Source organism: Natator depressus, chromosome 8, assembly GCF_965152275.1.
Source record: "Natator depressus isolate rNatDep1 chromosome 8, rNatDep2.hap1, whole genome shotgun sequence".
NCBI classification, from domain to species: domain Eukaryota; kingdom Metazoa; phylum Chordata; order Testudines; family Cheloniidae; genus Natator; species Natator depressus.
In genome coordinates this window covers 65,156,080-65,180,949 of record NC_134241.1, presented here as the reverse complement: position 1 = coordinate 65,180,949, position 24,870 = coordinate 65,156,080, and the positions used below count along the sequence as shown (strand labels likewise).

The 24,870-nt window shown below is 42.1% G+C and overlaps 1 protein-coding gene across 5 annotated transcripts in view; it reads right to left on the bottom strand.

Annotated features, from left to right (window-relative positions):
• The window catches only part of CAMSAP2 (calmodulin regulated spectrin associated protein family member 2), a 176,793-nt gene that overhangs the window by 69,831 nt on the left and 82,092 nt on the right, over positions 1-24,870 (bottom strand). For all 5 annotated transcript variants that reach the window (XM_074961198.1, XM_074961199.1, XM_074961202.1 and 2 more), the window contains exons 3-4: positions 17,008-17,169; positions 15,309-15,392 (exon numbers count right to left, since the gene is read on the bottom strand). In XM_074961198.1, coding sequence (XP_074817299.1) covers positions 15,309-15,392; positions 17,008-17,169 — 246 coding nt within the window. The remainder of the gene's footprint in view (positions 1-15,308; positions 15,393-17,007; positions 17,170-24,870) is intronic.

Sequence of the window (24,870 nt, the reverse complement as noted above, 5' to 3'; positions counted from 1 at the left end):
GGAGACTATGCTAGGCTGGGGAAGATGCTTAAGGAAATCGAGGCTCAGGTGATCTTTAGTGGGATTCTGCCTGTTCCTAGAGAAGGGCAACAAAGGTGTGACAAGATTATGACTATCAACAGATGGCTTAGGCAGTGGTGCTATAAGGAGGGCTTTGGGACGTATGGCCACTGGGAGGCATTCATGGACAGAGGACAGTTCTCTTGGGATGGACTTCATCTGAGTAGGAAAGGAAATAGACTTCTAGGATGGAGGCTAGCACAGCTGATTAAGAGAGCTTTAAACTAGGAATTTGGGGGAGATGGTTGGGAGATGTCCAGGTAATCTCCACGCCGGATTTTAGCATTGAGAGGGAAGAAAACACAGTAAGAAAGGATACAGCCGTGGGTAGGAGAATGTATATAAGGAGGAAGGGCAGTGTGGATACCAGTCTAATAGGTTATACTGGCTGTAGAATGACCGTGCCAAATAGGGTACAGAATGTGAGTGAGGCCAAACAGCAAAAATTAAGATGTTTGTACACCAATGCGAGGAGCCTAGCTAACAAAATGGAGGAACTAGAGCTACTGGTGCAGGAAGTGAAACCAGATATTATAGGGATAATAGAAAGATGGTGGAATAGTAGTCATGACTGGACTACAGCTATTGAAGGGTATGTGCTGTTTAGGAAAGACAGAAATAAAGGTAAAGGTGGTGGAGTAGCATTGTATATCAATGATTCGGTAGAATGTAAAGAAATAAGAAGCGATGGAATAGATAAGACAGAGTCCGTCTGGGCAAAAATTACACTGGGGAAGAAAACTACTAGAGCCTCCCCTGGGATAGTGCTTGGGGTGTGCTATAGACCACTGGGATCTAATCTGGATATGGACAGAGCCCTCTTTAATGTTTTTATTGAAGTAAATACTAATGGAAACTGCATGATCATGGGAGACTTTAACTTCCCAGATATAGACTGGAGGACGAGTGCTAGTAATAATAATAGGGCTCAGATTTTCCTAGATGCGATAGCTGATGGATTCCTTCATCAAGTAGTTGCTGAACCGACTAGAGGGGATGCCATTTTAGATTTGGTTTTGGTGAGTAGTGAGGACCTCATAGAAGAAATGGTTGTAGGGGACAATCTTGGTTCAAGTGATCATGAGCTAATTCAGTTCAAACTGAACGGAAGGATTAACAAAAATAAATCTGCAACAAGGGTTTTTGATTTCAAAAGGGCTGACTTTCAAAAATTAAGGAAATCAGTTAGGGAAGTGGATTGGACTGAAGAATTTATGGATCTAAAGGCAGAGGAGGCCTGGGATTACTTTAAATCAAAGCTGCAGAAGCTATCGGAAGCCTGCATCCCAAGAAAGGGGAAAAAATTCATAGGCAGGAGTTGTAGACCAAGCTGGATGAGCAAGCATCTCAGAGAGGTGATTAAGAAAAAGCAGAAAGCATTCAGGGAGTGGAAGATGTGAGGGATCAGCAAGGAAAGCTACTTTATTGAGGTCAGAACATGTAGGGATAAAGTAAGACAGGCTAAAAGTCAAGTAGAATTGGACCTTGCAAAGGGAATTAAAACCAGTAGTAAAAAGTTCTATAGCCACATATATAAGAAGAAAACAAAAAAAAAAGAAGTGGGACCGCTAAACACTGAGGATGAAGTGGAGGTCAAGGATAATCTAGGCATGGCCCAATATCTAAACAAATACTTTGCTTCAGTCTTTAATAAGGCTAAAGAGGATCTTAGGGATAATGGTAGCATGACAAATGGGAATGAGGATATGGCGGTAGATATTACCATATCTGAGGTAGACGCAAAACTCAAACAGCTTAATGGGTCTAAATCGGGGGGCCCAGATAATCTTCATCCAAGAATATTAAAGGAATTGGCACATGAAATTGCAAGCCCATTAGCAAGAATTTGTAATGAATCTGTAAACTCAGGGGTTCTACCATATGATTGGAGAATTGCTAACATAGTTCCTATCTTTAAGAAAGGAAAAAAAGTGATCCGGGTAACTACAGGCCTGTTAGTTTGACATCTGTAGTATGCAAGGTCTTGGGAAAAAATTTTGAAGGAGAAAGTAGTTAAGGACATTGAAGTCAATGGTAAATGGGACAAAATACAACATGGTTTTACAAAATGTAGATCGTGCCAAACCACCTGATCTCCTTCTTTGAGAAAGTAACAGATTTTTTAGACAAAGGAAACGCAGTGGATCTAATTTACCTAGATTTCAGTAAGGCATTTGGTACAGTGCCACATGGGGAATTATTAGTTAAATTGGAAAAGATGGGGATCAATATGAAAATTGAAAGGTGGATAAGGAATTGGTTAACAGGGAGACTACAGTGGGTCCTACTGAAAGGTGAACTGTCAGGCTGGAGGGAGGTTACCAGTGGAGTTCCTCAGGGACCAATTTTGGGACCAATCTTATTTAATCTTTTTATTACTGACCTTGGCACAAAAAGTGGGAGTGTGCTAATAAAGTTTGCGGATGATACAAAGCTGGGAGGTATTGCCAATTTAGAGAGAGACCGGGATATCATACAGGAAGATTTGGATGACCCTGTAAACTGGAATAATAGTAATAGGATGAAATTTAATAGTGAGAAGTGTAAGGTTATGCATTTAGGGATTAATAACAAGAATTTTAGTTATAAGCTAGGGACGCATCAATTAGAAGTAACGGAGGAGGAAAAGGACCTTGGAGTATTGGTTGATCATAGGATGACTATGAGCCGCCAATGTGATATGGCCATGAAAAAAGCTAATGCGGTCTTGGGTTGCATCAGGAGAGGTATTTCCAGTAGAGATAAGGAGGTTTTAGTACCATTATACAAGGCACCGGTGAGACCTCACCTGGAATACTGTGTGCAGTTCTGGTCTCCCATGTTTAAGAAGGATGAATTCAAACTGGAACAGGTACAGAGAAGGGCTACTAGGATGACCTGAGGAATGGAAAACCTGTCTTATGAAAGGAGACTCAAGAAGCTTGGCTTGTTTAGCCTAACCAAAAGGAGATATGATTGCTCTCTATAAATATATCAGAGAGATAAATACCAGAGAGGGAGAGGAATTATTGAAGCTCAGTATCAATGTGGACACAAGAACAAATGGATATAAACTGGTCATTGGGAAGTTTAGACTTGAAATTAGACGAAGGTTTCTAACCATCAGAGGAGTGAAGTTTTGGAATAGCCTTCCCAGGGAAGCAGTGGGGGCAAAAGACCTATCTGTCTTTAAGATTAGACTCGATACGTTTATGGAGGAGATGGTATGATGGGATAACATGATTTTGGCAATTAATTGATCTTTAAATATTCATGGTAAATAGGCCCAGTGGCCTGTGATGGGATGTTAGATGGGGTGGGATCTGAGTTACTACGGAGAATTCTTTCCTGGGTATCTGGCTGGTGAATCTTGCCCATATGCTCAGGGTTTAGCTGATCACCATATTGGGGGTCGGGAAGGAATTTTCCTCCAGGGCAGATTGGAAGAGGCCCTGGAAGTTTTTTGCCTTCCTCTGTAGCATGGGGCACGGGTCACTTGCTGGAGGATTCTCTGCTCCTTGAAGTCTTTAAACCACGATTTGAGGACTTCAATAGCTCAGACATAGGTGAGAAGTTTTTCGCAGGAGTGGGTGGGTGAGATTCTGTGGCCTGCGTTGTGCAGGAGGTCGGACTAGATGATCATAATGGTCCCTTCTGACCTTAATATCTATCAATCTATGAATCTAAAACAGCACTTAAGAATGCTATCGATCTTGGTTGGGCCCTCATCAAATAAGTCCATAATCTCTGAGGAAGCATGGTCTGAGGAACAGCTACTTTATATGCTATTGTAATGCAGGAAGTTATCCACCTGGAAATCTGCCTAGAGTCTGCCTGACCCTTCCTTTGATCTGCATAGGAGACAAAAAATGAGGTGATGAATGAAAAAGTGTAGTCCTCTCTAGGTAAAACGCCAAGCATTGTCTCACATCCAATGAATGAAGTTGCTGTTCATATGTATTTGAGTGTGGTTTAGGAAAGAATAGCAAAAATATTACTTGGTTAAGGTGAAATTGGGAAACCACTTCCAACAAAAATTTTGAATGTGGCCATAGGGCCACTTTGTCTTTGAAAAACTGCATATGTCATTATGGCCTGCAGTTCACTTTCTTCTTGATGTAACATCTGCAAGGAGAGTAAGGCTGTCTTCTGGCACAGGAGGGACAGAGAACAGGTTGCTAGGGACTCAAGTGAAGGTCTGATAAGAGCAGTTAACACAGTACACAGTATTAAGGTCTCACAAGGGAACCGGCTCTTTCACTGGTGGGTGGAGACTAATGACTCCTCCTAGAAATCTTGCTACCATGATATTAGAGAAAATTGACTTCATTTGGATCAAAGGATGAAATGCCAAGATCACCTGTTACTGGACTGTAAAGGAGCTGAGAGACAGATCAGAGGACTGAAGGTGTAGCAGATACTTCAAAATGTTCCAAATGCAGGCTAGCCTTGGTCGAATCCCCGGGCTAGCAGTCACATCAAAAGCCACTTCCACTTGGTTGAATAGGTAGCTCTTGTGGACAGTTTTCCATAATTGAGTAGCACTTGCTTAACAGCTTCCAAACAGCATTCCTCCTCCTCCTCATCGAACCATGCAGCATCCATGCCATGAGGTGTAGACTTCTGAACACTGGATACAAAACTCAACTGTGGTGCTGAGTCAGTAGATTATGATAAAGAAGAAGAGCGATGGGAGGTCGAACCGACAGATTGAGTAGGTCAGAGAATCAACATTGCCTAGGCCCAGCTGATGCAATGAAAATTAGTTTGGCATGATCCAACTTCAGTTTAAGAATAATGAGGAATGAGTGGTACCAGGGGAAAGGCATACATCAGTGCCGATCCCCAATTCAGATGGAAGGGATCTGTTAAGGAGCCTGGACTGAGACCTACTTGAGAGCAAAATACTGATGGCACTTCTAGCTGTCTCTTGTTGCAAACTGGTCGAAAATCAGGATGTCCCTTGAAAGAAGATGGAGATCAGCACACCACTTGTGATTCTGGGAGAAATTCCTGCTGAGATGATTGGAGTAGTGATTCTGGACCCCAAGTAAACGAGCGGCTGTGGGAATTATACTTTCCTTGATGCAGAACTGCCAAAATTTTATTGCATCCTAAGCTCATAATACATTGCGGTGTCGTTGATGGTGAGTATATGAACTGCTGCATCCCAATGTGATTCTGAAAGGCTGGGCAGGCATTGTAAATGGATTGAAGCTCCAGGACGTTGATATGAAAGGAAGTCTCCTTTTCAACCAAAAGCCCTGAATTTTCAATGTTTCTAGATGAACTCCCCAACCTATTGGGGAGGCACTGGTGACTAAAATCCTGTTGTTGGAAAACAACTGAAGGGAATACCCTAACATACATTGCTCAGAACTGTCCACCACTGTAAGAAATCCAGGATCACTGGAAGCACTTGGACAAGCTTGTCCAACAACTGACAACTCGGGCAATAGACCAACTTCAACCATGTTTGAAGAGGATGAAGGCACAATCTCACAGGCTGGACTACATAAGTGCACACAGCCATATGGTGTAGAACTTCAAGCACACGTAGACTGTAGTTGAAGGTTAGGACTGAAGTGCCAGATACAGGTGACAAATTGCTTGAAACTGTTTGTTTGGCAGAAACACTCTCAAATTTATGAGTCTAGTAGGGCCCTAATTCATCAATTTGTTCAGTTAGCATTAATGTCAACTTTCCTTTGTTCAAAATCAGACCCAGATGATCAAAGAGACATTGTGTGAATTGGTGTTACAGAGGACTTGTTCTTTGGACTTGCCTCTCACTAACCAATTGTCCAGGTTTGGGCAGACAAGAATTCCTCTTTTTCTGAGATATGCTGCTACTACAGTGATGCATTTGGTAAATACCCATGGAGTGGAGGAAAAGCCAAAGGGAAGCATAGTGTACTGATAATGCTGACCTCCACTACACATCTCAGAAACCTCCTGTGCCTTGGGAAGATCGCCACATGGAAGTAAGCATCCTGAAGATTGAGGGCTGCAAACTGGCTGTTGTGATTCAAAGTGGGAGAATAGTCCCTAGGATACCCATGCACAGTCTCATGTATTTGATGTACTTGTTGAGACCACAGAGATTGAGGCTAGGTCTCATCCCTCCCTTGGACTTGGGGATCAGGAAGTACCCTTAGTAGAAACCCTTTCCCTGATTTTGAAGTGAAAACTCCTCTATGGCCCCCAAAGCCTGAAGAGTCTGCACATGCTGAAGGAGCAGAGACGAGTGAGAAGGGTCCCTGAAAAGGGAAAGAGTAGTTGAGTGGGAAGGGTGAACAAACTGGAACTGAATGGCATAACCCAGTCCCACAGTGCTTAGTGCCCACTTGTCCATAGTTATTGACTCCCAAACCCTGTAGAAAAGGGATAGCCAGTTTCCAAACGAAAGGGAAATGGTATGAAGCTTGAGAACTGGAATGCCAACCTCAGGGAGAGTGTCGAATAGGCTGCTTGCCCAAAATAGATAAAGGACAGGCTGATGGGTTAAAATTGGGACCAGAAGACCTACTTCTATGAGACATATGCCCTTTTCTGGAGAAGTCCTGCTGTCTAGCAGGACAATTTGAACTAAAGAACTGCTGAGGGTGTTATTGCTGCTATAGTTGTTGCTCCGGGAAGTGATGATCTTTATCACTGGGGTAAAACCCCCCAACAAACACAACATACCTCGAGTCTTTAAGGGAATGTAATGTTTCATCAGTTTTCTCTGAAAATAAAGATTGACCGTCAAAGGATAGGTCCTCAATTGTTAGTTGGACCTCAGGAGTGATACCAGCGTTCTGCAACCATGAAGTCCTTCTCATTGTTACAGCAGAGGCCATAACTCTAGAGGAAGCATCAGCCATGTCTCAAACTAACTGTAATTTTTGCCACTCGACGGCCCTCTGCAATGAAAGCCTTAAACTCTTCACTACAGGATTCTGGGCAACTTATCTGTTAATTTTGCCATTGCTTCCCAATTTACAAAAGTCGTACTTTGATAAAAGTGCCTGCTGATTGACAACATGCATGTGTAAGGAAGAAGTAGAATACATTTTCCTCCCAAACACATCCAATCTTTTAAAATCCTTGTTCTTTTGTTAAATTTATACCTCCCTGTCTTAATGTCTCATTAGCAGCCATTACAACAAGAAATTTAAGTACCGGCTGCAAATAGGTGCACTCAAAACCATGCATAGGCACGTAGCATCTTTTATCTGTACGTTTTGTTGTGGGTGGTAAGGAAGCTGGAGTGTTCCACAGAGTCTTTGCCGGTTCCAAGATCACTTAATTTATGGGGAGAGTCACTTTCCCTGGAGCTGAGGACAGGAGAATATACAGTAACTTATGGATGTTCTCCTGAATACCAAAGGCTGAAACCATGAGCCTCAGGAGGTCCTGACATTATTTAAAATCCTCAGATATAGGGGAGGAATATTCTGGCATTACAAAGTCATCTAGCAATGAAGAAGAGGAAGGAAGCAAAGCCAGTGGAATCTCCTGTGATGCCCGTAACAACAATTCAGACTGAACCAGGTCCACTGCAGCAACTGCCATTTGTGGCTGCAGTGATAGAGGCTCAGGAGGAGAGGCTCCCAGCAGAATAGGAGACCTTGCTCTGGACTGCACCATGGATGAGAACCTAACTGACTGTGGAACATCCCAGGGATTCCAACAAGGCCATTGTGGGTAACGGTACGGCATAAATGGCTAGTAGTAACTGGGCCAAGAAGTCCTCTCTCAACTATGAAAGCATTCACAATATCAGTACCAATGGTGATCCCCAGGAAGTCTCAGTGTCTTTCAAAAGCGATATCTAGAAGGCAACAGAGAGGAGGAAGATGTCTCCAACCCTGACGAATCTTCCAAATTGTCCACAGAGGCAACAGAATAGCCATCCCCAGTGGGGTCAGCAAACATCCCGCCTCATCTGAAGTTTAGCTCATCAGTACTGAGAAAGGTAAAGCACTCAGTACTTTAAGCATTGATATGGACCTTATACTCAGTACCAGAGCAGATGTCTGCACTGAAGTTGAAGCCATTCCCATTCCTGCAGAACCAGTGTGCTCTGCAATTGTCACTGGTATGGAAGGTAGTACTTGCGCTTACTCGCTTCTCAGTACCAAAAGGGTGGGGGACCTCAACCCTGCACTGGAAAAGACACAGAAGACAGTGCCGACAACGATGAGAGGTCTAAAACCAGCCCCGTTGGTGCCAAGGATACTGACGAAGAAAGCACTACAGCTGAGCATTCTTGAATCAGAGGACAGTCAGGAACAGACAGGCAAAGGAAGGCCAATCCTCCATGATATGCCACCAGTGTGGACACAGCCTGTGCTGACATAGATGTTGTCGGTGCTCGACTCAATGGATGCCCCACGGGTGGGGCTAGTCAACAGTATGGAGTCTGCTTGCTCTCACCTCGGTACCAAAGAGCGGGTAGATGGCCATGCTCTATCTCGCATACTGGATGAATCCTGATGCTACTCTACACTCCTCTTAGAAGGGGAGAAGGAATCTTTCCTAGGTTTGGAACAGCTCCCCTCTGCTTTATGAGATCTTTTTCCAAGAGAACCAAACGAAGGAGAATAAGATCTCCTCCTCCTGAGAAAAGAATCTGAATCTCACTGAACCTTTCTTTAATGTGCCCTTCTTCCAGGCACAACAAACACTGTGTGTTGGGGTCACTACTGGGGATAGCCACCCGCCACCACAGATCATGTTTAAATCCTAGCGAGGGCATCACCCAGGATAACTGTCTATCCTAACTATTACAAACTAAACCTATGGGTACTACTTAACTATACTAACTAGTCAGTAACTAGAGACGATAAAATCCGAGAAAGACAGAGGGGGTCAGGGCAGTGCTACCCTTAAATAGCCAGAGGAGGAGCTAAGGGCCAGAGGACTCCAGCGCTGTGCCTTTGGGCACTGCAAGGGAAAGTTCTCCAGCTTTGGCGCACTGGGCACACACACCTGAGTGGAATACATGTCTGCAAACACTCGAAGAACCACCATTGTTACTGTAGTATAGCAAATACACAGAGCGAGGTCTACCAAAGGTAAATTAACTTGATTACGCAAATTACAAAATTTAAGGAATGGTTATTTATAAGTGCAGATGAAGCTAATTTTCATATGTTTTATACTGAAGCAGAAAATATACTCCAAAGGAAGTATATATTTTGTATGTTTATGTACTTTTTAAAAAGATCTAGACATGCTGCATTATTATAAAAGGTTTACTCACTGAAAGATTGTAAAAAAGTCTAAATATGTGAAAGTTCATTGTTATTTTACATAGTTTTTGCTGTACAGTACATTGTCTTTTCTACATACTTTTTAAACTGTGGAAAGTAACTGTAGCAAGGAAACAGATTTCATTTAGTCTGAATATGAAATAATTTTTTACTGGAGGAAAGGTTGCGTACCAGGAGTGGGAGTACTCAATGTATTTCCTCTGCAAAGCCACCGTGTGAGATTGGGCTTCTGTATTTGGAGAATCCCACAACCATTTAGAAGTGGTTAAGTTTTAGGTGGTACATGCATAACCACCCCTGGATCTGAACATTCCAACCATTCTTATTAAAACATCCCCTTCCAACTGGGTCCAGTTCCTCCCCGCCTCACTGAAATCTAATAAAACCCAAAGATGAGGGAAAATGCACATGGATTTGCAAAGGCATTACATTCAAAGAACTCCTAGTTATATGTAATTTATGCTTACTATTGGGTTTGTCTAGATTAGGGAATGAGGCAGAAGTTAGGTCTGGGCTATCTGTTAGCTAATCCAGACTTAATCAAATTATTACCGTAATTCATAATAATCATTTTAATGTTTTTTTCAACAAAACACTAATTTAGTTGTTTGCTCCCTAAAGATTTATTGTAGCATTTCTAAATAAACTAAAGTAAAACTGTCAGGCAGGGTTTGAGGGTTATATGCTCAGTTTTCTTCTGTTTCTGGCAGGAGTGAAATTTATTGGAGTAGGAAATAGAAGAGAATTATAAAGTTTACTGAATAACTTTGCCTGTTTCTAGCATAATCAATCTTGCTTCTGTTTGGCCAGAAACTAAAATGAAAAATAGGTCTTCAGGTCCTTGAAATCTTTATAAAGTTCTTTTCTTTCCAGGCCTGCTTAGCTATTTGTGCTTATTGGGGAGATAGAAACATTCTCGCTCCCTGCTCCTTTTCCAGTTCAAGCTCCAGAGAAAAACAGGTTTCCAAGATCATGCCCATCCCTGAGAGCTACAGCTTAAAAAAACCTCAGGAAATTTGAAGTCTCAGCAGTATGTGGCTGGAGTAGCAGCCCACACAAACAGGAAGAACCTTCAACGATGCTTAAAGCTATAGAACAAGGTACTTTTGAACTTCAAACTATGCCAGTCACATGGAGAACCCACATTACAGCAGAGGGCCTCAGTCTGGAAAGGGTGACGGAAAGAAGCAGAAGAGGTACAATGGAAATATTAACCCCCTGTTTTGTTAGGTTTCCAAGTCCTAATGGAAGCAACATGCTGAAGGATATAAGAAGCATCAAGAAAGGAGGGTAGTGATGGGCTCCAGATGTAAGCATAGAGCTAGAACTGCATATGAACACTAAGGCCAACATTTTCAAAATTTAGGTGCTTAAATTAAGGTCACTGAATAAGTGGCCTCATTTTAAAATGGTGATCATCCTGAGCTCTCAGTCCAATAGAGTCTGGGTGGTCAGCATTTCTGAAAATCATGCCACTTACACTTAGGTGCCTAACTTCAGTGTAAATGTGGAGTTCTTTTTATTTTTTATTTTGTTTGTTTAAGTATTTGGAACATTGCTTATTTAGAAAGGGTATGTAATGTATTTGAATAATCTAAAAAGTGTAATTAATTCCTTTGGATATTACAACAGCAGAATTCAATGTTGGGTGTTTGACCTAATTACAATGTCTACTGACACCAGTAACTTAGTTCCCAGGCAGGGAATGAAAATGACAGAAAAAAGTAACATCACACAGAGTAGTCACTAGTAACAGCTGCAATTGTATGTCAGCAGCTGTAGGATAGTGGCCCAGGAGAATAATTGAGTCTGTTGTGCAGCTGTCAGTATTAGATGTTGGGGGTCAACAAAGATATATACTGTAAATGACATCTCACTGGCACTGAGCTGTGAAAAAAGAAATGGAGTACAGGGATGACGAGTCAGAACCTGGAAAAAGATAAACAGTATGCTGCACCGAAGTGTGTGTGTGAATACTGAAAGACATTTGATAGTAGCAGCATTACACTGAACAGGTAAGCTGATCACAGCACCTTAATAGAAAGCTGGAAATTCCAGTCAACTTGATTAAAAGGGTGGCTTGAGTTACAATTTTAAAAAAATTAATTAAAAAAAAACACATTAGTATTCTGTAGAGTGGTTCAATATGTTCCATGTGACGAAAATACAATTTCTACCTGAGACTGTGATGAGTTCCAAAATCTCAGCAGCAGTGTCTACATGTGAGAGCTATTAACTTTAGTAATAAGTGATAGTCACAGTACAGTATGTGAGACACACTGTATTTAAGGAGTATGTTTCTAGTAGAAATGTGATATAACAGGAGTAATGAATGGCAGAGACTCAAGTGTGGCAGGTTGGCCACTGGTCTAGGAGATCAGTGAGAGCTCAAGAGGTGGCGATATTTAAGTAACAAGCAATGGGTTTCGATAACTTGGGTAAAATGTGATACAAATGAATACAAAATATACTATACTTTATCTTTCTGCATTTTACGTAAAAAAATAACCTTTAGATACTGCTCATAAATAGAGCTGGTTGAATGCCATTTTTTTTTTCAAATAAATTGTTCAATTTTTTTAATTCTTTGCCCAGATTTACACATAAATGAAGCTAGCAGGCTCTTATACATTATAAAACTCGGGAAATACTTCAGGTGAATATAAATACACTGTAAAATGCTTTTATGTGAAACTTTTTCGGTACAAGCAATATTATAAAGCTCTGAACCTCACGATTAAAATTGCCAAAGCACTTCTATAAAGTGTGAAAAAGCTTTAGTTCTTCCATAAACGGATTTATGGGTCTCATGCAACACACTTGGAAGATCATGTATTTAAACATTTATGAAAATCTAATTTGTGAGGTTTGTTTGTGAATCTATGTTAGCGTTCAAGCAATGTATTGTGGGTAGATTTATCTGTGTAATCTGTGCTAAAACTCTCATATTTAGGTGCAAGGTTTATTTTTCCAGAAGCTGATTTAATTTTTCATAACAAATTGAGGCTTTAATATGTAATTAATATTTTAAACTCAGTTTCCATATAATTTTACTGTCATTTCTCTTCATGCCTTTAAGTGTGAAGGATAGCACTTTAGTACAGCAAGTGTTGCAGTGTCCCCCAGCAATCTCTAAAAGGTTAAAAAAATATCCAGGAGTATGCTGGAGCCATAGAGCTTGCCTGCACTGATGTAAACACCTAACATAAAGGCATTTACACTGGGTAACATAATTTATACCAAAATAAATCATGTTACGCCTGCGCTGGTTCAATGGTGTCTAAAATTCCAGCGTAGACAAGGCCTTAGTTACAAAACCTTCCCCTTCCCCAATGAAGTATATGACAATTGGTAAAGAGTTTTGACGCATGTGACTGTTTGTTATTTTTTTGTACAGTGCCTACCACAATGGGGCCCAGATCCATCATTGGGTCCCTGAATGCTATCACAATGTAAATAATAATAATAAATAAAATAAGCAACATAAATAAATATAAAATATTTTATACAAAATATTATTTCCACCATGCACATTTATATGATCAAATCTGCAGACAACAGTAATCTTTAAATAGTTAACAATAACATCAAATATTTCTCCTGGTAAGACAAATTTCTGTTTCTATACATCTTTTAGTCCGTTCATTATTTAAAAAATCTCCACCACATTGGCCCCCCTCAGTATTTCAAGAAAGCTTAAGTCATGCAGTCCTTCCTGCTATTTAATTTCCTTTTTGTGACTATAATGGAAGACAACAATATATACAAATATTTAGCTTGTTTTAACTCAATCTGATGAGTGAGCTTTTCTATGGCAAGGACATCCGATACTCTAGAGCAGGGGTAGGCAACCTATGGCACGCGTGCCAAAGGCGGCACGCGAGCTGATTTTCAGTGGCACTCACACTGCCCGGGTCCTGGCCACCGGTCCGGGGGGCTCTGCATTTTAATTTAATTTTAAATGAAGCTTCTTAAACGTTTTGCAAACCTTATTTACTTTACATACAACAATAGTTTAGTTATATATTATAGACTTATAGAAAGAGACCTTCTAAAAACGTTAAAATCTATTACTGGCATTCGAAACCTTAAATTAGAGTGAATAAATGAAGACGCAGCACAACACTTCTGAAAGGTTGCCGACCCCTGCTCTAGAGCACTATGCAAAGAAAGCAGGGGAATAATTTAAGTCAAGATCAGATGTGCTACCAGGCTACTTTTACTGTTGTAAGAGATCTCTCAGTTGTAAGAGGACTCTCTTTCAGGGAGGCCTAATATCATTGTTAAGTTATATTATTTTTAGTAATTAGCCATAATTGTTCTCTAATTTTGGACCAGAAGCTATGAATATGGGCACAATGATTATATATTGATAAAAAGTCCTTTTACTCCATATTCCCTCCAGCATGCTGTTCCTACTTTGAAAATATTGCATTTCAGTTAGCTAAGGGCATACCACTGGTAAAGAATCTTAAGCAGTTTTCCATATTGGTAATACAAATACGAGATGACTGACCTTTCTACTACATTTTCAGCCATTTTTCCTATGCTATTTCCTATTAATATCTTTAATCCATTTGCTCATAAAACTTATACATTCCTGTATGTCAATTTCCATCAGTATTTTGTAGATGTTAGAAATTAATCCTTTATTATTTCACTGTTTTATTGCTATTGCTATAAATTTAAGCTGTTCCTGGGATAGGGCCTTATTTGCAGATATTGATAAAACGTAAGTGAGGGACAGTTACAATTATTTTTGACCTCAGCAACAAGACCACCCTTTTAAAGCATGAAAATGTCAAAGAATTTCTCTACCTGGCATATCTCACATTATTTGAATTAAAAAATAAACAAGAGCCCTTCTCTCATATGCCAGAAAATTTTCTGTGCTAAACACTAATTTAATTTTACTATTTTTAAAAGCACATTTTCAATTTTTTTAAAACCAAATAATTCACACAGCTAGGCATCCTTATGACTCCTTCAAAACAGGGTGGGAAGGAAAATTACCTCTTACATTAAAAGAGAATGGGGAGGAAAGTAGGGTTGGAGTTGTATGGTATCTATACTAGCCTCTTTTACGTCAATATCAAAGCAAGTCTAGGAATAAGATGAATCCTTCCCTCAATAATAAGCAGGGTGAATTGTGTCATTCAGAAGCAAGCTCCCAAACCAGCTTCCAGACTCGGGAATCCCACATAATCCTTCCTTTGTATCATGAGTTTGACTAAGATGCTTTTTAACTGAGTCAGTGCTAGGAACATCAGGGAAAACTCCTGACAGAAAAAAGTATAGAATACCATGTATTTGACTGTATGCATGTTTAGGCTAGTAACCAACCATTATTATGGACTGTAACCAAAGTGATGCTTCTTGCTATTCCACACTATTTGAACCTTTCAAAAAAACCTATGTAATAAAAGGGGGATATCTAAAAGCTAAGCCAAAAAGAACTTCTAAAAATGTATGTTACTTTTTAAGAGTTAGATCTGTTTGTAGCCTTTTTTTTTTTAACGTAGTATTTATTATATACTGTTCTTAGGACTAATGTGTCATATATATATATTGCCACAAAGATCTTTCCACATTGTCAAACTTTGCTTTGGCAAAAAGGACAACAGGGAATGAAAAGTATAAAACTCATTTTTAAAATGATTTAACTGAAGAAGTGAAACTTTCATAGCTTGTTGCAATTTTGAACTAAAAGCCTTCTCTCTTACTTTAACATACTCTACACCCTACTCTCAGCAGACATATCAAGACTACAGCAGTGTTCATATGTGCTTGTTTGGCTTGTTAAAAAACAAAATGCTCCTAAGATCACCAGGAATCCCAGAAACATTTGGTGTTCGGTACTGAGCACCATTAGAGTGCTCAATTCAACTGTAGTGTCGGCTAGATTTAATAAAGAATTTACAATGTAACTTTACATGTTATACAGAAGTAAGTCTTGTTTACATATGTATGAGTATCCTCACAGTTAAATATTTAAACTTGTACACCTACCTTTTGACCTCCTGGAGTTTCTACACTAGGATGCTCCTTTAGTTTTTGTTCCTGTTCCATAATGTCTTTCAAATGTTCATTTACCTAAAGAGACAAATTTTTCAAATGACCTATTCTGTTTTTAAAAGAAGCAGTCCTCTGACTGGGTTTACAACTGAAACATGATAGTACGATCAGGGTCTGTTGAAGGCAACCTACGGCCCAAATCAAAGACACTAAATTGGACCCCCTGTCTGCAAGGCTCGAGATTCAGGGTGTAACTTTATCCAACCCCACTTCCCCCCAACCTCATCTGCCCCAAACTCCTAAGATGGTGGTGCTCTGTCCTAGAATCAGTGTATGTTTATGGAGAGAGTTAGGGCTCTGTTCCCCAATTGGTGAGTCCCAACCCACCACTGAGTCAAGGGAAGATTCTCAGTGGGTTGTGGACCCAGTGTAGAGGGGAGGCCCCAAAGGGCGTTTGTGCACGTGTGTGTGTGCTGGAGAGTGAGCCTGCCCCACCCACATTCACCCTGCAGTAGTGGCTCCTGTTCCACTGGACTGAGCCTGGCTTTCTGTGCTCCGAATATTATAATCTGGCAGAGGAGCAACCAGGCCAACCCTAAGTGATGCTATGATCCCATGCACCACATTGCGACACCCAGGAAGGGGAGCTGGGCCCAAACCCACAGGACAGGAGCTGCTGCAGCAGCACGAGTGTAAAGCAGGCTCACTTTCCATTCCTCCCTGTCCCGTTCCCTCTTCCCCTCCACACCCTCTCCCCCCGGGTCTCTCTGCTGCAGCGGGCTGGCATTAGGGTCGCGATGCCAGGGTGGAGGGCGCTGCTGTGGTTGGTCTGTGCCCCCTCAGTGAGGCAAGGAGAAGGATGCTGGCCTATGATTTTGGGCTTTCCCACAATTTTGGACCCTGGGTGGGTTGCAGAAAAAGACAAAATGCAGTTGGTGGGGCTCCTTAGTAAAAAGTTTGGGAATCCCTGATTTAGGGAATGCTGGGTTGAGGTTTCCAGTTAAACATGTTGAGGAGGAACCTGTGATGTGCCCCAGCTATGATCAATATGGAAGGGAAAAATAATTTTTCAGGGGCCTCTAAATTATCATCATCATAGGACTCACCGAAAACATGAAGAAATGTTTACTTCACATCAGACAAAACTGAAACAGAAATCTGGGTCCACCTGTACCAGCAGATCTGGCAATGGTGTGTGATCTGTTTCTGAATATGCTGGATGCTGATAGGTACATTTTATTACAATAGGCTACTATTATATCTGCACATTTTGTTTATTATGTAATAAGTAAACAGGCTGAAAATCTCATACTCAAGATATGCTTAGGTACAGCAGAGACCCCAGTTTCAAACTGAGTTTCGTTACACTAGAGAAAGACAAGGACATCTATAGGTTCTGCGAAATGATTTATCAACAACTTTATCACATCATCAAAATTCATCAGTAACTGGTCAGGTTTCATCTCTCTCTTACATTCTTTTCTTTTCTTCATACTATACACTGCAGTCAAAATTTTGATTTCAATAACATGTTTTAATTGATTATGAAAACTTACTTTTTTCTTATCCTTGCTTAAAGGACAATGAACATGTTATCTTAGATGAAGTCTGGAATACATATAATTTCCATTCATGGCTGCTAAATCATGTTGATTGTCTTTTCAATCTAAGCATACATTTGCTTTGTTCTTACCTTATTTATCCAGTACATGACAGCATCCTCAATCTCATAGGGCAGGTCTGTGGCTTGGAAGAAGGCAGAATACTGCTGAGCACATGCAATCACTTTTTCAACACTGATCATCTCTACAGTATATGCCATCATCAGGGTATCAATCATGGCCAAATGAGCACTCTACAAAAAAAAAGTTAAAGTTATTTTATAAGAGACCATTTGTTTATTTTACAAAATTAAACACTCTATTCTTTCTCTATTTTTCATTATATTTCTACTAGATGTATATGCACCTACAAAACCACCAAAAAAACTAACCTCCACAAGAAGCCTGATAACTGACTGCCAGCTTTAGGCCAAAGGATAATGCTGGAAACATGCATAACAGTTTTAACAAGGACAACACAAAGCACAAGGACATATGCTTGAAAAAATATGCTTTTTAAAAAGTAAATGATCTGTACAACCAGATAATGAACACAGCAACAACAACAACAACAAAAAATATGAATGTGAGGTAAGATGTAAAAGCAATTAAAAAAATATAGGAATCCTCACTAAGTTTTAATGTCACCACAATTATACATTCAATCATTTTAAAGTTTGTTATATCCTTAATAAAATAAATACCCATAAGTAAAAAATCTGTTAACCAATTTTATCTGTACTGGAAAAGGGTAGAGTTGGACAATAAACTCACTTTGATTACCTCCAAGATATTGAATTTAGAAATGGAAATTCTATTTTTGTATATGTTAAAATGTGTTTAAAATATCAAAAATACACAATTAAAATAAACTTTTCACTATAACCTAGTGCATTGTGAGAGAAAAGATTCAAGATGTCAGAATAAAATTATAGTAGAAATATCATTACATAGGTTACAAATAGGCTTAAACTTGAACATACGTGGACATAAACTAAAAGATAGCCTTCTGTGTTAATATGGAAGGGATCAATTTCTCCTCACTTTATGGGCTACAAGTTGAGAGAGTGGCAGTTTCATTATCAGTAATTATTAAAAAAACAACAAAAAAATGAAAAAACAAGCAAACATGCAAACAAACAAGAAAATTGCAGAGATTTTCATCTGACTCTTTTGATTAATGTGGGAGTTCTGGGAGTTGGTGGCAGCAGTGCTCCTAATAAAACAGATTAATTTATGCCTTTTGTTGTAAAAAGACAGTAATCGTTTTCTAGAATTAGAACTGACATTTCTCACAAACTGGAATAAGTTCCAAATGATCATCTTTTTGCAGTATGGCACATTACGGTATGTTAGATTTTGTATGATGTATGGTAAATTTTATTAAAAATACCATGGGGATCTGAAGCCCACATCCCTCCTGCGGCTTCCAAGTCAGAGCTTTAGCCCATGCCATAACTACAAAATGCTGTCTACACAGCTATTTTTAGAGTGCTAGCATGAGCCCTGATAGCCCAAGTCTGTAGATTAGGGTTGCTAACGAGACCTTTCCTAGATGGGCAGGGGTGGCAGACAACAAAGAGCCTTTTTCTGTGGTGGAACACCAGCAGGAAGGTGCTGGGAATTATGCACCCAGGCCTAACTGAGCAGCACCTAGTTATTGGGTCAGATTCCCAGCTGGAGGATATAAATCAAGACCCCAACTCCATAAGGGGGCCGGGAACCAGGAGTGTGCTGAAAGCAAACTCTCTTGTGGCTGCAGCAGAAGGCTGCAAGAGGGCAAGCAGGCCCTCCAGATCACCCTTCCCCCCGCTAGGCTAGGGAGGTCCAGAGTCTTCAGTTACCAGAGGCCAGAAGTGGCCCCACAGCCTCAGTCAAGAACAGGGCTGACGCTTTTGTTTTGTGCTGGAGAATAAACTGAGCCCTGGGGAAAGGGCTACAAATGTGTCTGTTTGTCCCAGGCTGGGGAGCTGATCCACCAGTTTACAACCGTATTTTAAAGTAATATCTCAGGATGAAAATGAAGATTCTGAGCACTCGGTACTGTTACCACTGTAACTCAGTTCTATAGTGCAGCATTCATACAAACATTTCATGAAGCACAGCAGTTAATATCTTGGCAACACTGATGAATAACAAGCCACAGAGAAAGATACTACGTAATATTTAAGAGCTATAGTTAGAGTAGCATATGTAAATCATTCCACATCTTATTACCATCTGTAGTATGAGAATGATGAATAAGTTTGCATTGTGCTGTTCTCTCCTCATGTACTTACTGCCTACTTCCTCAGATGAACATTTATATTATTTTCACACCAAAAGCATTATGTGTTTACAGTAATAGTGGCAAAAGAATATTTCTTTTCAATGCAAACACTACAAACCTAGAAATTCATGTTATTAAAATATTAATATCCAGACCAACTACAGTCACATGCTTTATCCCTCAAATGTCATGGCTAGGGCCCTACCAAATTCACAGTCCATTTTAGTAAATTTCATGGTCACAGGATTTTAAAAGTTCTAAATTTCATTATTTCAGATATTTAAATGTAAAATTTCAGAGTGTTGTAATTGTAGGGGTCCTGACCCAAAAAGGAGCTGTGGGGGGATTGCAGTATCGCTACCCTTACTTCTGTGCTGCTGCAGCTAGCAGCGCTACCTTCAGAGCTGGGCGGCCAGAGAGCAGCAGCTGCTGGCTGGGCGTCCAGCTGTGAAGGCAGGGCCACTGTCTGCAGCAGCGCAGAAGTAAGGATGGCCTGGTATGGTGTTGCCACCCTTACTTCTGCACTGCTGCCTGCAGAGCTGGGCCCTCAGTCAGCAGCCGCCACTCTCCAGCTGCCCAGCTCTGAAGGCAGCGCAGAAGTAAGGATGGCAATACCACGACCCCCTGAAAATAACCTTGCAACCCCCACCACCGCAACTCCCTTTTGGGTCAGGACCCCCAGTTTGAGAAATGCTGGTCTCCCCGGTGACATCTGTGTAGTATAGGGTAGAAGCACACAGAAGACCAGATTTCATGGTATGTGACACATTCTTCATGGCCGTGAATTTGGTAGAGCCATATTCATGGCAGGGAGAGAGAAATACTCATTTCTCACGTCCAAAATGCACTTCACTTCCAATATACAACCACCACCAATGTACATGCCCAGCCGCTCAAAATCATACCCAAACACACAGTCATAACCCCAACCTCAGCAAGATGAATTTATATTACTGACAGTCCTGTGCTGGAAAAGTCTGTTATTGCTAATCACTGGTGAGTGGGGCTTCACTGGGCTGTGCCTATAAAAGGCTGAACTTGTGCCCTGCTGGGTCAGTGTGCCAGCCTGGCTTTGGTTTCACCAGCTGGGGTAAGGACAGCAGCTCTACTTCTGAATATTTTGTGCCAGCTCTGGGATTTAGGGGAATGGCACACAGTGGCTCCTCCTTGGTGTCTCCTCCAAGACTGGAGGCAGGAGGAACGTCCATCAGCCCCACCAACCCCAAAGACATAAAAATTACATTGAGTTAGAACACAATCTTAAGGAGTAATGTTAAACAAGATATTAAAATACAACTTTGCCTTCAGTATAGACAGGGATTATTCATATTTAACATCACATCAGCCATTCACAAGAAACCCCAGGGTCTAATCGGGTTCACACATGACCAGCTGACAAGATGCATAAACATATAAGATGACAGTCCCTGATGCAAAGGTTTCTAGAGTGTTTCCCTAGGGGATGGAGGGGCAGGGGTCAGCTGAGAGCCAGAGCTGAGGGTCAACATGCGCTACAGGGAGGAAAGGAATCCAAGCAAAGATCCAAGAAGCAGTTGAGCTCTGCAGGGAGCAAAAGCTGTTTTACTATTGTTAAGGCTATGATTTTGTCATGGATATTTTCAGAAAAAGTCAGGGACAGGTCACAGGCAATAAACAAAAAATCATGGAAGCTGAGACCTGTCCCTGACTTTTACTAAAAACATCTCTGACAAAATGGGGAGGGAGGCGGGTCCAGCATCCTGTCCGCCCCTGCAGCTGCTGAGAGCTGCAGGCACCCCATTGCCCAGTGGGTGCGAAGGGTCCCCCTGCTGCCCTGCGGAGCTGGAGCTGGGGGGGGGGTCCCCCCACCACCCTGTGGGGCTGGAAGCTGCAAGGGGGACCCCCGCCACCTGCAGTGGCAGGGAATCTGCGGCAGGACCCCTCCCACAGCAGAGGCTGGGGAGCTGCAGGGGGACCCCCGCCCGCAGCCACTGAGCAGCTCCGGAGTCCCTCTGCTGCCCTGGCAGCTGGGAGCTCTGGGGGGGAGGGGGAAGTATCCTCACCTGCAGCCACCGAGCAGCTCTGAGATCCCTCTCATGCCACCAGCCGGGAGTTGCAGGGGGGCTCTGCCTGCTCGTGGCAGCTGAGCAGCGGTGGTGGCTGGGCAGCTCAGGGGTCACCGCTGCTGATGGCGACCGGTCAGTTGTGGGGAGGGTCCCCTACCCACACCTCCCCGCAGAGGCTGGGCTGCTGCGGGGTCCTGCATTGCTGACAGTGACTTCCACGACCTCCGTGACATAATCTTAGCCTTAACTATTGTTCTTTTAATAGACCTGCTATGGCTATCAAGAAACCATCTTGCTGCTGCAGCTGGGCTTTTTCCTGTAAAACCTAGTTGTTCCCAACTTCCTCAGATACCAGCTGGTGAACTATCTCAATCTCCAGCCCACACGTACTGGATGAGCCAGTCTTTGGGCTGGCTGTTGTGTGAAGAGATGGAGACTCACCAGACTCTGCAGGAGGAATGCCAGCTTCAGCATACTCTGTGTTCAACACTAGGCCCTGGTCTACACTAGGACTTTACGTCGAATTTAGCAGCATTAAATCGATGTAAACCTGCATCCGTCCACACGATGAAGCCCTTTATTTCGACTTAAAGGGCTCTTAAAATCGATTTCCTTACTCCACCCCTGACAAGTGGATTAGCGCTTAAATCGGCCTTGCCGGGTCGAATTTGGGGTACTGTGGACACAATTTGACGGTATTGGCCTCCGGGAGCTATCCCAGAGTGCTCCATTTTGACCGCTCTGGACAGCACTCTCAACTCAGATGCACTGGCCAGGTAGACCGGAAAAGAACCGCAAACTTTTGAATCTCATTTCCTGTTTGGCCAGCGTGGCAAGCTGCAGGTGACCACGCAGAGCTCATCAGCAGAGGTGACCATGATGGAGTCCCAGAATCGCAAAAGAGCTCCAGCATGGACCGAACGGGAGGTACGGGATCTGATCGCTGTATGGGGAGAGGAATCCATGCTATCAGAACTCCGTTCCAGTTTTCGAAATGCCAAAACCTTTGTCAAAATCTCCCAGGGCATGAAGGACAGAGGCCATAACAGGGACCCGAAGCAGTGCCGCGTGAAACTGAAGGAGCTGAGGCAAGCCTACCAGAAAACCAGACAGGCGAACGGCCGCTCCGGGTCAGAGCCCCAAACATGCCGCTTCTATGATGAGCTGCATGCCATTTTAGGGGGTTCAGCCACCACTACCCCAGCCGTGTTGTTTGACTCCTTCAATGGAGATGGAGGCAATACGGAAGCAGGTTTTGGGGACGAAGAAGATGATGATGATGACGAGGTTGTAGATAGCTCACAGCAAGCAAGCGGAGAAACCGGTTTTCCCGACAGCCAGGAACTGTTTCTCACCCTGGACCTGGAGCCAGTACCCCCTGAACCCACCCAAGGCTGCCTCCTGGACCCAGCAGGCGGAGAAGGGACCTCCGGTGAGTGTACCTTTTAAAATACTATACATGGTTTAAAAGCAAGCATGTGAAAGGATTACTTTGCCCTGGCATTCGCGGCTCTCCTGGATATACTCCCAAAGCCTTTGCAAAAGGTTTCTGGGGAGGGCAGCCTTATTGCGTCCTTCATGGTAGGACACTTTACCACTCCAGGCCGGTAACACGTACTCGGGAATCATTGTACAACAAAGCATTGCAGTGTATGTGTGCTGGCGTTCAAGCAACATCCGTTCTTTATCTTTTATCCGTTCTTTACCTCACAGAGGCGGCCAGGAGTACCTCGGACATGACGAGGATGGCTACCAGTCGTATTGTACCGTCTGCTGCCACAAGGCAATGGGTTGCTGCTACTGTGTAGCAATGCCGTACCGCGTCTGCCAGCACCCAGGAGACATACGGTGACGGTTATCTGAGCGGGCTCCATGCTTGTGGTGGTATGGCGTCCGCACAGGTAACTCAGGAAAAAAGGCACGAAACGATTGGCTGCCCTTGCTTTCACGGAGGGAGGGAGGGAAGGGGGGACTGACGATATGTACCCAGAACCACCCGCGACAATGTTTCAGCCCCATCAGGCATTGGGATCTCAACCCAGAATTCCAATGGGCAGCGGAGACTGCGGGAACTGTGGGATAGCTACCCACAGTGCAACGCTCTGGAAGTCGACTCTAGCCTCGGTACTGTGGAAGCACTCCGCCGAGTTAATGCACTTAATGCACTTCTGTGGGGACACACACACTCGAATATATAAAACTGATTTCTAAAAAACCGACTTCTATAAATTCGACCTTATTCCGTAGTGTAGACATACCCTAGGACTCTGTCCTGACAAGTCAAAGCAGGTCCATCAGCTGAAGGAGGGAAGTACTAATGTTTCCCAGCCCTTTCCTACCTTCAGTTTCGAGCTGCTCATAAGCACCCTCCCTGCCTGTTCTGCTCCATGCAGTTTAGCAAAGTACAGCAAAATTAAATAAAATGCCATGACTATGTTGATCATTTATTTGTTTTTAACTGCACAAAATTACCATCAGTAATATATTTAGGCTTCTAATAATTCAGTTGCATTTTATGTATAGTTTTAAGAAACACATGCACACAGATTTAATTCAGGTTGTTTTCTGACCTGTAATTTGGTTCAGTTCTCAATATAACTTTACAGTTCCCTCAATTAAAATTATTTATCTGTCTCATATTTTCAGTGTTTCTAATATATTAAGAAATTGACAGCTCATTAATAAACAAATTAAGAGAAACAGAAATAGAAGGGTTGATCTACAGAGAATACCATGCAATACCAAGTCCAAGATTAATAACATCCTTTACTTACACTGACAATAATCCACATTGCAACATTCTTTTGTTACATTAGCTACCAAATACAAATGTATTCAATTTCTTGAAAGCAAACAGCAAATATTCTTTTCTTTTAACCCAGAACTGGATTCCCAAAAAGGTTAATTGCTTAACAAAAAATAACCACCATCATCTCCTTAAGATCCTGAGAAACCAAGTCTATCAACTTCTCAGTTTCCTACAAGAGTGAGGTTGGTCTACACTACTAAGTTTTGTTGACCTAAATCAACCTGTTTTGACTTAGCCCTGGTCTACATCACAGGGTTAGGTCAACGTAAGGCAGCTCACATCAACCTAACTCTGTAAGTGTTAATTAGGCCATGTCTACACTAACAGCTGTGCTGCTGTAAGATCTCTTTTGTAGATGCTCTATGTCCCAGGCAAGCACAGATGAAGGGGAAAGGAGCTCAGGTTAATTTATAGATTAATTTATTCCCTATTTGTATGATTGTTTCCCTTTTCGGTGTCTGAATCCTCCCCTTCTCCCCCAACCTTTCTTCTCTATTTAAAAATGGCACCCATGCTTAGAGAACAAAGAAATGGACTTCTGATTCCTCAGTTTACTAGAATTGCACTAAGCCGTGCAGGGTCCATGCTTCTGCCAGAGAGATGCTGGCAACTGAAAAGTGGTATGCAGGACTGTGGGGAATTTTTTTAATTACATTAAAATTATGGGGTGGAATAAGCACTATGGAACTCGACACTTAGTTCCCAGAAATCCCTGGGCAAATTGCTGGTATCCTACAAAGCACTCAAAAAATGTCCCATAAGGGCTTTGCACTGGACAACAGTGTGGGGCACACTGTGACACCTACCCATGCTTCATCGCATTTTCTAATCA